Below are 18,432 nucleotides of genomic sequence, written 5' to 3' on the forward strand. Positions count from 1 at the left end.
TATTTTACCTTGTTTATTGACCTTGTTTGCAAAGTTACAGTACTGTATATGATTTAGTCTGGTGTAATGTACTGGTGCATATTAGAGTGAAAGAGTAATACTAATAGTAGTTGATATAAATAATGGTAAATGCATATGAATTGAGGCTGTACAGAGATCAGAAGTTATATCTGTTACTTTTGTTTTTTCTTTCCCATTCTACGGTTGTTGTTGCTATGGCGAAGGATGGAGAGCGCGACAAAACACAGATGGTAAATAAACCAACCTTTATAATAACTAATGATGTCACCTCCTGGTTCATACACACACCTCCACCAATCACTGACCTGCTCCACCGTCTGACCTCTGACCTGACCTGACCGTCAGAGTCAACCAGTCTCTCTGTGTGCCCCCTTTCTGAAATGCATGCCATGTTGTGATGTTGATATTTGTATAGATAGATATGCAATAATATAGATAGATACAGTACCAGTCAAAAGTTTGGACACACTTCCCCATTCAATTGAATTGAAGTGTCCAAATGTTTGACTGGTACTGTATATTGATTCATAATATAATTTGGCTTAAACAAATATTTGTTTAATTATTAGGTCCTGCTTGGAATGATTTCTCTGTCACCCACCTTACCTGTCATAGATGCCATCTGGACTCATAACAGCACTGATTCTAATCATAATAATGTTGTGCACTTGATCCAAATTGTTTCCCTGAATCAAAATGCACAACCTCACTTGCAGTAACGTGCTTGTTGCTGAGTCTCAATGCATTAGTGTAAGCATGTGTTAGTGTGTCACCCTGTGTGTGTGTTTTTCCAGTCGGGGTGGTGGGGGGGTTATTATTATGTGTGGTGGGGGGGGGGCTGGCTGCTCTATCTCCCCCAGCCAAACAGAGAGACGCCCAGCGTGTCTGACTAGGCCTAATCTGCACCAATGTGACGCGACTCTTCCTCCACGTCTGAGCAGTAATGTCATGTCATGGAAATACACTGTGTCAGATAGTCTCCTCTGGTGGTGCCGTCTGCAGGGAAACAGTGATGTCATGAATATGTCTGTGTGGACCAGATGTACTGGCTGCTTCTAGTCATCCTGTCCAGGCTCAGGCCTGCCGTGACATTTCACCATCCATAAATAGGCATTATTATGTTTAATCAATCTTACTACTTCTTATTTTTATTTTTTTCGTACCCGGTAATTTGATATTGGCAGTATGGCTTCCAGTAATAGCCTGGATCGTCAAAGACAAGTGTAGGCATGGCAAGTATAAATAACAGTCATGGGAGTTTTATTAAACAGTAAACGCAGAACATAAGTGATGAGTGTAGAGACGAATAATGCACATTAAATCACATCTGAAATATTGTTAAAAATAGTAACAATAGTAACTGAATGGCTAAAAGACTAAAAGCACCTGAAGTAAAAGTGCTAGTGAGAGTTGATCTTAACAAACGGTAGTTAGTTAGTTAGTTAGTTAGCAGTTACTTGTCATGTAGCTGCCTTGTCAATGTAGCTGCCTTGTCAATGTCAATGTCTGCTGCCTTGTCAATGTAGCTGCCTTGTCAATGTAGCTGCCATGCTGCCTTGTCAATGTAGCTGCCTTGTCAATGTAGCTGCCTTGTCAATGTAGCTGCCTTGTCAATGTCTGCTGCCTTGTCAGTGTAGCTGCCTTGTCAATGTATGCTGCCATGTCAATGTATGCTGCCATGTCAATGTATGCTGCCTTGTCAATGTCTGCTGCCTTGTCAATGTATGCTGCCTTCAATGTATGCTGCCTTGTCAATGTAGCTGCCTTGTCAATGTATGCTGCTGTGTCAATGTATGCTGCCTTGTCAATGTATGCTGCCTTGTCAATGTCTGCTGCCTTGTCAATGTAGCTGCCTTGTCAATGTCTGCTGCCTTGTCAATGTATGCTGCCTTGTCAATGTATGCTGCTGTGTCAATGTAGCTGCCTTGTCAATGTCTTCTGCCTTGTCAATGTCTGCTGCCTTGTCAATGTCTGCTGCCTTGTCAATGTCTGCTGCCTTGTCAATGTCTGCTGCCTTGTCAATGTAGCTGCCTTGTCAATGTATGCTGCATTGTCAATGTATGCTGCCTTGTCAATGTATGCTGCCTTGTCAATGTATGCTGCCTTGTCAATGTAGCTGCCTTGTCAAACAATCTATGTCCACTGAGTAGGGGAGTACAGGGTATGTTGTCACACACTGTCTTAACATTTACTGGGCACAATACATCACAATGGTATAAATGTCATACCAAATGAAAGAAGGAAGTCTTGGGCACATATTTTGTATTGATTATATGCAGGGCAAGGAAGGACAAGTACCTGGAAAAGCTTAATGTCAAGCCCTGAGTGTACTATGCAACGAAATGCAGTTTAGTATCCAACCAAAAGTGTAAATAGTGATATAAGATCATGGTATAAATATAACAAGAATGGTAGTGATGGGTAACTACTAGCAATATACAGTATGTGCAGACGTAGTATTGTAAACATCAGTTTAATGTAGAGGTAAATACAGTTATGAGCTATATACAGTTATGGGCTATATACAGTTATGAGCTATATACAGTTATGGGCTGTATACAGTTATGAGCTATATACAGTTATGAGCTATATACAGTTATGGGCTATATACAGTTATGAGCTATATACAGTTATGAGCTATATACAGTTATGAGCTAAATACAGTTATGGGCTTTATACAGTTATGAGCTATATACAGTTATGAGCTATATACAGTTATGAGCTATATACAGTTATGAGCTATATACAGTTATGAGCTATATACAGTTATGAGCTATATACAGTTATCAAATCAAATCAAATCAAATTTTATTTGTATAGCGCATTTCTTACAAGATGCAACTCAATGCGCTTCACACAATGAAAATGTTCAGTCAATCAGTCAATCAATCAATACTGACAGAGCCGCGAGCAGGCAAAAGTAAAAACCTGTATACTATGTAGCCAGGAAAAAATTCCCTTGCAGCCCTCTACCAATAGAGCGACTACTAGCCAGTTTGCCTACCAGTACCCAGCGGTCCCCAAGGGGAGGCCAAGGACCACCGGCACAAAGCAAGCAAGCAAGGGCAAAAACCTGTACACCATGTATCCAGGAAAAATTCCTTGCATATTATCGGCGTACACTCTGTCCATAAATTTAGTGTTATATTTGCATCGTTCTGCATCCGGATGGTCACAGGTCCTGCCAAAAGAGAATCTTAGGCATAGTTATGATGCAACAACACAATAAAGACAATAAAGATGACAGCAATACAACCTGATGGTGGTCCTGGTACACCCTTGTACCGGTTCCAGTACTGCTCTAGGTGCTGTTTGGAGCTGAGAGTGCCTCATCAGCACCCGGGTCCATTTTCCTGTCAACACAAATCTCAAAACACGAGTATGGTGTAATGGCCTAGTGATCCTAGTTCTATAATGTCCAATGTCTCCCGTAGTATCAAAAGGCGACATTGAATAAGTAGGTTTTGAGGTCACGCTTAAAAATGTCCTGAGTTTTAGACAACCTCAGGCCCTCAGGTAGGGTGTTCCACAATCTAGGAGCATATATGCTAAAAGCTGATCCTCCAAATCTCTTTGTCCTAGCCTCTGGCACTATTAAAAGTTCCGTGCCACTAGACCGTAGGGGTCTAGCTGGTGTGTATCTTATGAGCATGTCCACCATGTAATTGGGTGCATCACAGTGAAGTGATTTATAAACTAGTAAAAGGATCTTAAAGTCTATTCTATGACTGACAGGGAGCCAGTGTAGTGATCTCAAGACAGGTGTGATGTGCGCTCTTCGTTTGGTCCTAGTAAGGACACGAGCAGCAGCATTTTGAACCATTTGTAGTCTATTTATCATTTTTTTGGGGAGACCTGTCAGGAGAGCATTACAGTAATCTAGCCTACTAGTAACAAACGCATGCATTAATTTTTCAGTGTCTGCCTGGGAGAGAAATGATTGTACCTTAGTGATGTTTCTTAGATGGTAAAAGGATGTTTTAATAGTATTATTAATATGAGTTTCAAAATTTAGATCTGAGTCAATTATGACACCAAGATTCCTGGCCTGACACTTAGTGTTAAGAGCTAGTGTTTTCAAGTGTGCAGATAATTTCTCTCTCCCAGTTTTCTCGCCAATGATCAATACCTCTGTTTTTTCTTGATTGAGTTGGAGAAAGTTTTGTGTCATCCAAATATTAATATCGGCAATACAATCTATCAGGTGGTCAATCATCTTGTAGTCGTTGGGAGTTACTGAGATATAAAGCTGAGTGTCGTCAGCATAGCTGTGGTAGTTAACGCTATGCTTCTTGATAACAGAACTGAGGGGTAGCATGTATAGGCTAAAGAGCAACGGTCCTAAAATGGACCCCTGGGGAACTCCACAGGTTGTGCTATAATTTTTTGACTTATGGTCACCAAGGGCTACAAAGTAGTCTCGGTCAGCCAGGTAAGTCCTGAACCAGTTCAAGACCGGACCTGAGAGGCCAACCCAGTTTTCAAGTCTCTCAATAAGTATGGAATGGTCTACCGTATCAAAGGCTGCACTTAAGTCTAAGAGTACAAGAATCGAGAGTTTTTTCGAGTCTGCATTTATCCTAAGGTCATTTGTTACCTTAAGCAAAGCGGTTTCTGTGCTGTGGTATGATCGGAAACCTGACTGAAGTGGGTCATACCTATTATTTAAGACTAAGAATTCATGAAGCTGTCTATACGCTGCCTTTTCTAAAATTTTGCTTAGAAAAGTGAGATTTGATATTGGTCTACAGTTTTTGGGATCAGAAGGATCTAGGTTACTTTTTTTCAGGGTGGGTCTAACCAGGGCAGTTTTAAGCGCCGCTGGAAATATCCCTTTAAGTAGGGAGTGATTTACAATGCCTAGTATGTCATCAGACACAGATTCAAAAATTTCCTTAAAAAAGGTGGTAGGAATAGGGTCAAGAGGACACGTAGACGGTTTAAGCTGTGACACAATTTTACCTAATGTTTCCGTACTAATCATGGTGAACATGCTCATAGTCATGTTCTGTGGCGGCGGATCTGTGGTGCTACACAAACCTAGTCTTTCCTGAGTAATACACATTCTAATATTTGTTATCTTATCCCTGAAGTGGGCTGCAAATTCCTCGCATTTGGTGACAGAGGCTGCGCCGTCTAGAGTTTTAGGAGCAGGGTTTACAAGGCAATCAATTGTCGAGAACAAGACCCTGGGGTTATTCTTGTTTGTAGATATTATCTTTGAGAAGTGATTTTTTCTAGCATTTCGCATTGCCAAGTTAAAGGCAGATAGATGTTCTTTAAAAATATTCTGATCAATCTGTAATTTGCTCTTTCTCCATCTGCGCTCAGCTTTCCTACATGTTCTCTTTAGGAGATTTATTTCACTGTTTCGCCATGGTGCTCTCCTCTTGGCTCCAACCTTTTTTAATTTGGTAGGTGCCAGGGAGTCTAGGGCCATTTTTACTTTATTGTTAAAGGTAATTACTAAGTCGTTTTCACACAACGTGGGAGTTGTGTGATTACTGTTCATCAAAGCTTTGAAATTCTCAGCCACTGCAGGGGTAAGATAACGTTTTTTAACAACACGTTCAGCATTGCTTTCAGCTTTACGTGTTATAATGGTAAAGAAAATACAGAAATGGTCAGAGAGGGCCAGGTCGCTGATACCTGATATTGAGACCTCAAGACCCTTTGTAATCACAAGATCAAGGGTATGGCCATGATTGTGAGTGGGTTCATTGACATGTTGGACAAAATCCATAGATTCCAAGAGGTCAATAAACTCCCTAGCCCTCAAGTCAGCCCCATTATCAACATGAAAGTTAAAATCACCAGTGATAATAATCCTATCATAGTTGGGATGGATAATGGATAGGAACTCAGAGAAGTCAGGTAGGAAAGTAGGGGCTGGTTTCGGCGGCCTGTATACAGTTACCGTAAGAATAGGTGGTTGGCATGCCATAACTGTGGCATGATATTCAAAGGAGGAGAATATATCAAAGGATATGCTCCTGCAGTTTAGGTTATTTGAAGCTATGAGCTATATACAGTTATGAGCTATATACAGTTATGAGCTATATACAGTTATGAGCTATATACAGTTATGAGCTATATACAGTTATGAGCTATATACAGTTATGAGCTATATACAGTTATGAGCTGTGTATAAGATGATTATCCCATCTCCCACCCTGCTTCTCAATTCACGGTTGACACCCCCCCAGTCCCTCCTGGCCCTAACCCTAACCCTTAACTGACCCTAACCCTAACCCTTAACTGACCCTAACCCTAACCCTTACCTTACCTGCCTGGGAGAAATATGGGTTAAATAAAAAAATGATTAAACTTTATTTTTTTAGAACAATCAAAGAAAATGTGAAATGTGAATGCTGCGAGATTTGTGGAATGTTGTTTAGTTGTGAGGTATTATGACGGGCAGCCAGTAACAGCCTGTACCAGCGCCCTTCACAGAGAGAGAGCGCCGGCTTACATGATTCATAGTAGCAGTCTTAACACGTACGCGTCACTGCGGCGGTGTGGTTCACTCAGAAACTGACAGATTATTTTCCAGCGATCAGTCATTTTCTGATCCTTCTGGGTGTTTATGTAGTTTATGGTTATGGTTAAAAGTTCGGGTCATGGTTAAACCCCAAACAGTTTTTTTTTTTTCTTTGTACTCCTCTACTGTGACTCATCCAAACCAAAGGATGGTTAGGTCGCGTTATGACGGTTTTTGGTCTGATTATGAGTAATCGTCAGATTAATGCTTTGGCTGGTGTGTTAGTGCCATGATGTTATCTAGACAGGGTTCATATGAAGGACGGTCTCTCTGTTTTAATCAGATACAGTGTGAACGGGTGGTTCCTCGTTGGTTGCGTTAGACTAATTCCCCTAAAACATGGCCTAGTGAGATCTTATGAGATCTGATGAGAGTTTTAACCAAAACAAAACAGAAGAGCTCATATAACTCCTATTTTAGAGACTCTACACTGGCTTCCTGTTGAGTTCAGAATAGATTTCAAGATCCTTCTGCTTCTTTATAAAGCTCTCACTGGCACAGCACCAGAATATCTGAAAGACCTTTTGCTAGCATAGCAGCCCAATAGAGCTCTCAAGTCTTTTGCTAGCATAATATCAGCCCAATAGAGCTCTCAGGTCTTTTGCTAGCATAATATCAACCCAATAGAACTCTCAGGTCTTCTGACGCTGGCTTTCTCTGTGTACCACATGTACAAAAGAAGAGGTTTGGTGAGGCTGCATTCTCATTTCCCGCACAATAGAACACCACACAATAGAACACCACACAATATTATACCACACAATACAATAGAACAAGGCCGTCCGACCGGCACTGGTACATGGTCATTATCTGAGGCGAACCTGCAGCAGCCGCAGCCTGTTACATGACCGGGGTCGTCAGGTTTATTACTCCAAGCAGGTGTGAGGAGTGGCGGGGAGATGCTATGCCCTGGGTTAACCCTCTTCCTTAGTAATTACTCTCTCCCTTCCCTCCCTCTCTCCCTCCCTCCCCTCCCCTCCCCTCCCCTCCCTAGGACAACATAACTATCTGTGTGCTGGGAGGAACGACTGCATCATCGACAAGATCCGCAGGAAGAACTGCCCCGCATGCCGCTTCCGGAAGTGTCTCCAAGCCGGGATGAACCTGGAAGGTAAACACTAGTCACCTGCCTCAGCGTCTGATAACCTGTTCCTCATTTATTGTCCCCATGTGGGCCGGCTGTGTCTCAGGAGGTAGAGGAGCCGCCGTCTAATGATCGCAAGGTTGGCAGATCGGCGGTTCGAGCCCCGGCTGGCCACATGTCGAAGTGTCCTTGGGCAAGACACTGAACCCCAAATTGCTCCCAGTGAGCGGGCCGGCGCCTTGCATGGCAGCTTCCCGCCATTGGTGTGTGAATGTGTGTGTGAATGGGAGAATGAGAGGCCGTTGTATAGCGCTTTGGATAAAGGCGCTATATAAGTGCAGTCCATGTGTTAAGAACGAGCCCCGTCCTCCTGTTTCTACCTCCACCGGCCTCCCTCCTAGCAGCCAGGTGGCACCGCCGGCAACACATTCCGACCGAATCTCTCGTCTCTAGGAGGTTCGTCATCGTTATCGTCAGTAGCTTTGTTACCGGGAAACAGGTTAATTAACCCCCCAGTTGATTAGCAGCGGGGGGGGGTATTGGCGTTAAGTCTGGAGCCAATGCCCATTGGCTGTCTCGCGCAGTTCCCCTTCCTGCTGAAGCCACTGGCTGACACGGCTGTTTGTCTCGCTACCCTCCCCACATTGACCTCAGTTGTTTCCTGTGACCCCCCCAAGATTGAGAGCGATGCCCCTATTCAGAACCAGAACCAGAATCGCTTTTATTAAGTCTCACTGGTACACAAGACACACGAAGAGTCCAATTCTTTGGATTTTGGTTTCCTCAACATTGGCATTTCGTGACGTTAGAATTATAAGGTTCTATCTCCATTTTTGTCCAAATTTAGTTTTTTTACATAATCTGATCCATTAGGTGTTTATTAATGCCTGTGTGGTGTTATTTTTAAAATGTAGACAATTCTTAGTTGGTAATTAATGAAATACAAAGGTTCCATCTTACAAAACATAATGGAATGTAAAAACTTAGACGCTCAATATCTCTGAACTGCCCTAAACGGAGATAGAACCTTATAATTCTAAGCTCACGATTTGGCAGCATTCAGATACAAAAAAAAACTAAATAGTAATAAGTAACGTAAATAAGTTACCACCATTACCGCCGCCACTATTGGTCGGATTCCTTCCAACAGCCTAAACACTTACAGGCTATAGGCTTACAGGTGCAGCTTTAACCAGGACGACCAGGGCCAAGATGGCAGCTCTCCACAGACACTGGCAGCGAGTTCTGTAACGGGCAGCAGAGTGGATCAGCAGACGTTGGCAGTGGCAGGCTGCCATCGGTCCCTAGAGAGACGATGGGGGGGGGGGGGGGGAGGAGAGGGACAGGGGGGGGGAGGATTCCTCCATCTGCTTTAAGCCCTTTAGCTGAACGTTTATCCACAGTGACCACAGACTCACACTGCAGTGTTAGACCCTGTCCCCCTGGTCTCTCTCCTGGTCTGGTCTAGACCCAGTCCTGCTCCTGGTCTCTCCTGGTCTAGACCCAGCTCTCCTCCTCCTGGTCTCTCCTGGTCTAGACCCAGTCCTGCTCCTGGTCTCTCCTGGTCTAGACCCAGCTCTCCTCCTGGTCTCTCTGCTGGTCTAGACCCAGCTCTCCTCCTGGTCTCTCCTGGTCTAGACCCAGCTCTCCTCCTCCTGGTCTCTCCTGGTCTAGACCCAGCTCTCCTCCTCCTGGTCTCTCCTGGTCTAGACCCAGCTCTCCTCCTGGTCTCTCCTGGTCTAGACCCAGCTCTCCTCCTCCTGGTCTCTCCTGGTCTAGACCCAGCTCTCCTCCTGGTCTCTCTGCTGGTCTAGACCCAGCTCTCCTCCTCCTGGTCTCTCCTGGTCTAGACCCAGCTCTCCTCCTCCTGGTCTCTGCTGGGTGAATGTGCGGGTCCCGCCCCCTGTGAGAGGGAACAACACTGTTCTAGCGGTTAGCGTGTCCAGCTCAGAATAAGTGGGGTAATTAGCAGTAATTACCGGTGGTTACCAGTCGGAAGAGAGACGCTTACCTCGTTAGTAGAAGGTGAGGCGGACCGTGGTTTCTACGGAAACCTATTTTGATCTGAAAGATGCTTTTTTTCTCTCCACGTTACTGTTGTTGCACCTGTGGTAGCAGCAACTGACCGACCGACCGACCACGTGATCATTTTCTATCCTTGTTGTGAATCAACTTTTTTTATCTCTGACGTGTCGTAAACAAACATTACGAGCACGGCCTTTGGTGCTTCAGAGTTCAACGTGTTCCGTGTCGCTGTGACTGAGAACATCAGTTTATAAGGCATGCTGCTGCACATTTTTATTGGGCTCAAATGCTTCTGACTTAGGGCTTCGCCTTATCTACCTACCTATCTACCTACCTATCTACCTACCTACCTACCTATCTATCTCTCTATCTATCTCTCTACCTACCTATCTATCTATCTCTCTACCTATCTATCTATCTCTCTATCTATCTCTCTATCTACCTATCTATCTCTCTATCTATCTATCTATCTATCTATCTATCTCTCTATCTATCTACCTATCTATCTATCTATCTATCTCTCTATCTATCTATCTATCTATCTATCTATCTATCTATCTATCTATCTATCTCTCTATCTATCTATCTATCTATCTATCTATCTATCTATCTATCTATCTATCTCTCTATCTATCTATCTATCTATCTATCTATCTATCTATCTATCTATCTCTCTACCTATCTATCTATCTATCTATCTATCTATCTATCTATCTATCTATCTATCTATCTATCTATCTATCTATCTATCTCTCTATCTATCTATCTATCTATCTATCTATCTATCTATCTATCTCTCTACCTATCTCTCTATCTATCTATCTATCTATCTCTCTACCTATCTATCTATCTATCTCTCTACCTATCTATCTCTCAATCTATCTCTCTATCTATCTGTCTCTCTACCTACCTATCTATCTATATATCTATCTATCTATCTCTCTTTCTCTCTATCTATCTCTCTATCTATCTCTCTATCTCTCTATCTATCTATCTATCTCTCTTTCTCTCTATCTCTCAATCTATCTATCTATTTATCTACCTCTCTACTTACCTACCTATGTATATCTATCTATGATCTGTCTCTCTACCTACCTATCTATCTACCTCTCAGACAGACAGACAGACAGACAGAGACAATCTCCTTAGCTGTCTGTCTATCTAAAGTCATTGTCTCCAGGTGATATGCTGCATTTTGTGGAAATAAACTTGGCTGGGGATTCTAGATGAATCTAACTGACGCACACTCACGCAAATCGACGTATATAATATAATAGATGGACTTTGCTGATGATTTATGTGTATGAATCATAGAGAGAGTGAGAGAGGAAGAGAAAGAGGAGATGGGAAGTGCAAAGCCACATTGATGGACGGTGGTGCATCAGTAGGCCGTCAGCCAGGGGGAGGACAGGGAAGGCTCTTAGTTGCCATAGAAACGCATGTAGAGGAAATTAAAATAGAGAACAAAAAGAACAAGAGATGGTTTTGATTGTAACCTCTTAACCCGAGGCCTGTTAGAACAGAACAGGACTGACACGCCTCTCTCTCATCTCTCATGGTTTAGATGTGTTAATAACATGGTTTACAGGTGTTAATAACATGGTTTAGATGTGTTAATAACATGGTTTAGATGTGTTAATAACATGGTTTAGATGTGTTAATAACATGGTTTAGATGTGTTAATAACATGGTTTACAGGTGTTAACTAGGGCTGCACGATTAATCGATTTTAAATCGAAATCGCGATTTGAGATGATGCGATTAGCAAATCGCAAAGCCTGCTATTTGGGATACGTTATACAGCGCGTCGGATTCAACGTCAATGAACGCACACACCCAATTACAACAACAACAACACTGCACGTGAAACGCCCACGTGTGAATCTGTGAAGACATTTCAGTAGCTAGCAACATTAATGGTGTGGATAAATCGCTTCAAAAACAACATCTCTGTTGTAGGGAAGTATTTCGGGTTTAGGACGACAGATGTGCAACAACAGCAGGTGTTGCGCACAACCTGTCGTGGAACAGTCGCTACATCCAGAGGCAACACCGCAAACCTGTATCAGCACTTGAAAAAGTACCACGGGCAGCTCTATGACGAGTGTACGGTCAGAAACGGAGAGTTAAGTGAAAGTCCCGTAGCCCAGTCTAACGTTAAGCAAACTAGTGTTTTAGAGTCGTTTGCGGCTGTTACGCCGTATGAAAAGGGCTCACGAAGGCACCGTGAAATAACAAATTCCATCACGCATTACCTCGCTAAAGACATGGTGTCTATTAACACTGTGAGCAACGAAGGGTTTAAAAAACTCATCCAAACGCTGGATAAAAGATATGCGGTTCCCTCCCGCACGTACTTTAGTCATGTGGCCATCCCAGAAACGTACATGCGGAATGTAGGAAGATACTTGAGACGGAGCTGAAACATGTTGAGTACTATGCAACAACAACAACCGATCTGTCGGGCAGGACGACCGAGCCGTATCTCAGTCTCACCGTGCACTTTATACATTACGACTTTGAGTTGAAGAGTTGCCTGGCCCTGCAAACGGTATACTGTCCTGTTTGATCTATTTCAATGTTTACAGAAAGGACCTATTATTCTTTACTGGACATTTTTATTATCACTTTATTTATCTTGATTGCAGTATGTGCAATATTTAGATGCTGCTCCTGAGCCATAATTGAGTAACCTTGTTTGTAGAAAGGTCCTATTTTATTTTCATATTGGAATTGTTAAAACATTTGGACACTTGTTGAGAGAAACAAAATCACAGCTGTTTAAAAAAAACATAAAATAAATATGTTGTTCCAATTCATATCTTTTAAGTTCTCATCCTTGCATTAGAATTAGAGCAGTTAACAGTTTGATGGTATCATGTGGTAATGCTCTCTGAAATTAGTCCATGATAGACAGATTCATCCAATGCAAAGTATTTTTGAAAGTGCCCGCCCTTTTCCAAACAGCTTCCAGATGTGTTAATAACATGGTTTACAAGTGTTAATAGCATGGTTTACAGGTGTTAATAATATGGATTACAGGTTTACAGGTGTTAATAACATTATTTACTGATCATCTCTCCTCCCTCCCTCCCTCCCTCCAGCGAGGAAGAACAAGAAGCTGATCAGGTTAAAGGGGCAGCACGCCCCGGCCGACCCCGTCCTGCCCCTCCCAGAGGAGCGCGCCTGCGCCCTGATCCCCAAGTCCATGCCCCAGCTGGTGCCCACCATGCTGTCCCTGCTGAAGGCCATCGAGCCGGAGATCATCTACTCTGGCTACGACAGCACGGTGCCCGACACCTCCACCCGCCTGCTCACCACCCTCAACAGGCTGGGCGGACAGCAGGTCATCTCCGCCGTCAAGTGGGCCAAGTCCCTGCCAGGTAAGGAGAGAGAGAAATATAGAAAGATGGAAAGATGGCACATGATTTGGTAATCGCCACTAAAAACCCATCTTTTTAATATTGCCTTTAAATTACTAAATAATTAAATTATGATTATATAATGATTTAAGCACTTTGAGCTGCAACGTTTGCAGGAAAAGCGCTATACAAATAAAAGTTGTTATTATTATTATTATTATCAGTAGGAAAGGGTTAGGGTTAGAGTTAGGTAACGGTGCTTATTCAAGCAGTCCTCCTACACTCAGCCGAGCTGACAGATGTGGCAGGTCTACTGGAGGTATTCTCAACACGCCATCGACAACAAACCCACAAACAGAGGCCATTCGGATTTCCTCACTTTCTGGTGTGTTTCTTCTTCTCTACGTTGTGACAGAAAGCTACATCTTCACCACGGCCCCTTACGTTATGTATGTTGTGACAGAAAGAGGAAGTAAGAAAGGAAGAAAAAAGTATGGTGACATTGTGTTGCTAAGCTACAGCGCAGACACGGCAGTAGACTTATACACACTGTTGTGGTCTGTTAATCCCCCCTGTGAGAAACGCGCTAGGCGTCCACCACACAGCCACGCTATATATACCCTTTATATATACTTTATATATATACCCTGCTGTATATACCCTGCTATAGAAACACTCAGAGGACTCTCACATGACACCAGGAACAGTCATGCCTGCTGGTTCCTCACAAGGTTTCTTCCTTAGTGGAAAACAAACATTTGTGTAGTGTGTGTGTGTGTGTGTGTGTGTGTGTGTGTGTGTCTGTGTGTGTGTGTGTGTGTGTGTGTGTGTGTGTGTGTCTGTGTGTGTGTGTGTGTGTGTGTGTGTCTAGCACTGTGGCCTGGGGTGGTCCAGTGGTCTAGCACCAGTACCATGGCCTGGGGTGGTCCAGTGGTCTAGCACCAGTACCATGGCCTGGGGTGGTCCAGTGGTCTAGCACCGTGGCCTGGGGTGGTCCAGTGGTCTAGCACCATGGCCTGGGGTGGTCCAGTGGTCTAGCACCGTGGCCTGGGGTGGTCCAGTGGTCTAACACCGTGGTTTGGGGTGGTCCAGTGGTCTAGCACCGTGGCCTGGGGTGGTCCAGTGGTCTAGCACCATGGCCTGGGGTGGTCCAGTGGTCTAGCACCACGGCCTGGGGTGGTCCAGTGGTCTAGCACCATGGCCTGGGGTGGTCCAGTGGTCTAGCACCATGGCCTGGGGTGGTCCAGTGGTCTAGCACCATGGCCTGGGGTGGTCCAGTCGTCTAGCACCATGGCCTGGGGTGGTCCAGTGGTCTAGCACCATGGCCTGGGGTGGTCCAGTGGTCTAGCACCATGGCCTGGGGTGGTCCAGTGGTCTAGCACCATGGCCTGGGGTGGTCTAGTGGTCTAGCACCATGGCCTGGGGTGGTCCAGTGGTGTAGCACCGTGGCCTGGGGTGGTCTAGTGGTCTAGCACCATGGCCTGGGGTGGTCTAGTGGTCTAGCACCATGGCCTGGGGTGGTCCAGTGGTGTAGCACCGTGGCCTGGGGTGGTCCAGTGGTCTAGCACCATAGCCTGGGGTGGTCCAGTGGTCCTGGGGTGGTCCAGTGGTGTAGCACCGTGGCCTGGGGTGGTCCAGTGGTCTAGCACCATAGCCTGGGGTGGTCCAGTGGTCCTGGGGTGGTCCAGTGGTCTAGCACCATGGCCTGGGGTGGTCCAGTGGTCTAGCACCATAGCCTGGGGTGGTCTAGTGGTGTAGCACCGTGGCCTGGGGTGGTCCAGTGGTCTAGCACCATGGCCTGGGGTGGTCCAGGGGTCTAGCACCATAGCCTGGGGTGGTCCAGTGGTCCTGGGGTGGTCCAGTGGTCTGGTGTGGTCCAGTGGTCTGGGGTGGTCCAGTGGTGTAGCACCATGGCCTGGGGTGGTCCAGTGGTCTGGGGTGGTCCAGTGGTGTAGCACCATAGCCTGGGGTGGTCCAGTGGTCCTGGGGTGGTCCAGTGGTCTGGGGTGGTCCAGTGGTGTAGCACCGTGGCCTGGGGTGTTCCAGTGGTCTAGCACCATGGCCTGGGGTGGTCCAGTGGTCTGGTGTGGTCCAGTGGTCTGGGGTGGTCCAGTGGTCTGGGGTGGTCCAGTGGTCCTGGGGTGGTCCAGTGGTCCTGGGGTGGTCCAGTGGTCTGGGGTGGTCCAGTGGTGTAGCACCATGGCCTGGGGTGGTCCAGTGGTCTAGCACCATGGCCTGGGGTGGTCCAGTGGTCTAGCGCCATGGCCTGGGGTGGTCCAGTGGTCTAGCACCATAGCCTGGGGTGGTCCAGTGGTCCTGGGGTGGTCCAGTGGTCTGCGGTGGTCCAGTGGTCTGGGGTGGTCCAGTGGTGTAGCACCATGGCCTGGGGTGGTCCAGTGGTCTGGGGTGGTCCAGTGGTCTCGCATCGCGGTCTACAGTGCACACATATACCCATGTCGGTATGGGTTAGAATCCGGCCCCCATACCCTGCTGACATGCCCTCTCTCTCCCTTCTTCTCCTTACTTTCCTCTCTGTTTTCACTATATCTGTCCCAATAAAATGAAAAAAAAATATATATATCAGTGGGGGGACTAACAAAAAAAAGAAAAGAAAAAAAAGGAATGGATAAGCCTCAGAATCAATGGTAATAATCGGTATCAATGAAATTAACGTGGTGTAATTCCCCTCCCCGCCACCAGGGTTCAGGAACCTGCACCTGGACGACCAGATGACCCTGCTGCAGTGCTCCTGGCTGTTCATCATGTCCTTCGGCCTGGGCTGGCGCTCCTACGAGCAGTGCAACGGAGGCATGCTCTGCTTCGCCCCCGACCTGGTCATCAACGAGTACGTCCTCTCTCCCTCTCTCTCTCTCTCTCTCTCTATCTCTCTCTGTCTCTCTCTATCTCTCTCTGTCTCTCTCTCTCTGTCTCTCTGACCTGGTCATCAACGAGTACGTCCTCTCTCTGTCTATCTCTCCCTCTCTCTCTCTCTCTCTCTCTCTCTCTCTCTCTCTCTCTCTCTCTCTCTCTCTCTTTCTCTTTCTCTCTCTCTGTCTCTCTCTACTCTTTCTCTACTCTCTCTCTCTTACTCTCTCTCTGTCTCCCTCTCTCTCTCGCTCTCTCTCTCTCTGTCTGTCTCTATCTCTCTCTCTCTCTCTCTCTCTTACTCTCTCTCTCTGTCTCCCTCTCCCTCTCTCTCTGTCTGTCTCTCTCTCTTCTTCTCTCTCTCTCTCTCTTTACTCTCTCTCTACTCCCACCCTCTCCTTCTTATCCACTCAATTGAATTATTTAATTACATTCATTAAACTTTATGATGTGTGAAACACACTTGTAAATAATATCAGATCACAGCTTGAGAGAATAAAAGTCAACGACTATAAAACCACACAGAACCCACTAGGACACAGAACAGGTACCGTGGGGAGTAAGTGGGCTGGATCCGGCTGGTTCTGGATGACAATAGTCTCCTCTCCTCTCCCACCTGGGAGAATACAGGGGGGAGGGAGGAGAGGAGGAGGAGGGAGGGAGGGAAGGAGTGAGGGGGGATGGGAGGGAGAGGAGGAGGGAGGGAGGGAAGGAGTGAGTGGGAGGGAGGGAGAGAGAGGGACAGGGGGGGAAGGAGGGAAAGGGAGAGATGGAGGAGGGGGGGGGGAGTAGAAAGATGGAGAAAAGAGGGATAGGGGGGAGGGAGAGAGAGAGAGATTGCTCTGATTGGTCAGATAAGTATAGCCACAGGCCAGAGACCTGTGCAGGAGAGAGAAAGAAAACAAATTACCGGTAAATAAAAAGAAATGTAACATGAAACGTGCTGTATGTATGCCTGGGGTCGGGGGGGGCGGGGAGGTCAGGTGTGGTGTGAAGCCCATCAGCGGTGACCTCACACCTCCGTCTCCAGGGGCAACGGCCGATCCGTCGCCTCACCCCGCCGAGCACTCCGCGTTAGCGCGCTAAACGATGGAGCTGTGGAGAGGTATGGATTCTGATGTGTATCTCTCTTCTCTCTCTCCTCCCCCTTCTTCTCTCCCCCCCTGTCCCTCTTTTCTCCATCTTTCTCTCCCTCCCCCCCTCCTTCTCTCTTTCTCTATCTCTCCCTTTCCCTCTCCTCCCTGTCCCTCTTCCCCCCCCCCTCCTTCTCTCTTTCTCTCAACTCTCCCCTCTCCCCCCTGTCCCTCTCCTTCTCCTCTACCTCCCTCCCCCTCCTCTCCCCCTCTTCCCCCCCCTGTCCCTCTCCTTCTCTCTACCTCCCTCCCCTCCTCTCCCCCCTCTCCCCCCCTGTCCCTCTCCTTCTCTCTACCCTCCCTCCCCTCCTCTCCCCCTCTCCCCCCCAGTGAGAGATGAAGCTGCCCTACATGAGTGACCAGTGTGAGCAGATGTTGAAGATCTCTAACGAGTTTGTGCGGCTGCAGGTGTCCTACGACGAGTACCTGTGCATGAAGGTGCTGCTGCTGCTGAGCACAGGTACGCTGCCTCCACACACACACACACACACGCACACACACACACACACACACACACACACCCACACACACGCACACACTCACTCTCACCAGCCATGTCACCTCATGAACGGATTTAAAAAATTTATAATGTTTGGGAGAAAAGAGGGATAGGGGGAGAGAAGAAGGGAGAGGGAGGGAGAAGAAAGGAAGAGAAGAAAGAGAGAGATACATACATTTAATGGAAAAAGCAAGTGGATTCATGCAGGGAGCCAGGTGGAGGAGAGGTCAGAGGTTATACAGTACAGGTGCAGATGTGTGGAGGTTTCAGGCGTGCTGCTGTGCTTTTAGGGGAGGAAATCCACTCAAAGACAGGTTATTATACTATAGTATACCCTTATACTAGGCCTCCCAAGACTTCTACTGCCCCCTTGTACTGTCTCTCCAGTGTCTATGAAAAAAAATATATACAGTATATACTGTATATATATACATATATATAATATATATTCTTTCACGATGACTGCCAGTGGCCCCGGGCCTGAGCTGGATTACCCTTCCTGCTACGACTGGTGAATTGATGATTCACTTGCTTAGTCAAATGTATCGATTGTAAGTCGCTTTGGAATAAGGCGTCTGCTAAATGCCCTAAAATGTAAATGTAGTTCTCCTGCGGCGTTGTAATTAGCCTCCTCCTGAACAGCGGAAACAGAACCTCAGAACCCAATTACCAGCGGGACCGACCATCACCAAACCATATTTCACGCAAAAAAAAGTTTAGCGTTAATCTTACCTCAAATTGACTTCGGAAGTGGGGAAAAAAGGGCACTTAAGGTGTCATTTGATTGGCTCTTAAGGAAATTACATTTCCATGCTGAGCTGTGTATTTTTAGACTAGCGGGCAATTTTCACAGGAGAGAAAGACATTGTCAAAATAGTTTTTTAGTCTTGTATGTCTCTTTG

At 46.0% G+C, this 18,432-nt stretch overlaps 1 protein-coding gene across 1 annotated transcript in view; it reads left to right on the top strand.

Moving 5' to 3' along the window:
* LOC308175351 (glucocorticoid receptor-like) overlaps positions 1–18,432 on the top strand; it is a gene marked incomplete at its 5' end in the record, with an annotated part of 60,695 nt that overhangs the window by 32,769 nt on the left and 9,494 nt on the right. Inside the window, 6 exon segments of the mRNA XM_080551030.1 lie at positions 225–251; positions 7,557–7,673; positions 12,776–13,054; positions 15,734–15,878; positions 17,362–17,363; positions 17,366–17,491. Of these exon segments, the coding sequence (XP_080407156.1) occupies positions 225–251; positions 7,557–7,673; positions 12,776–13,054; positions 15,734–15,878; positions 17,362–17,363; positions 17,366–17,491 (696 nt within the window).

Source organism: Nansenia antarctica (genome assembly GCF_963989245.1).
Source record: "Nansenia antarctica genome assembly, contig: SCAFFOLD_209, whole genome shotgun sequence".
NCBI classification, from domain to species: Eukaryota; Metazoa; Chordata; class Actinopteri; order Argentiniformes; family Microstomatidae; genus Nansenia; species Nansenia antarctica.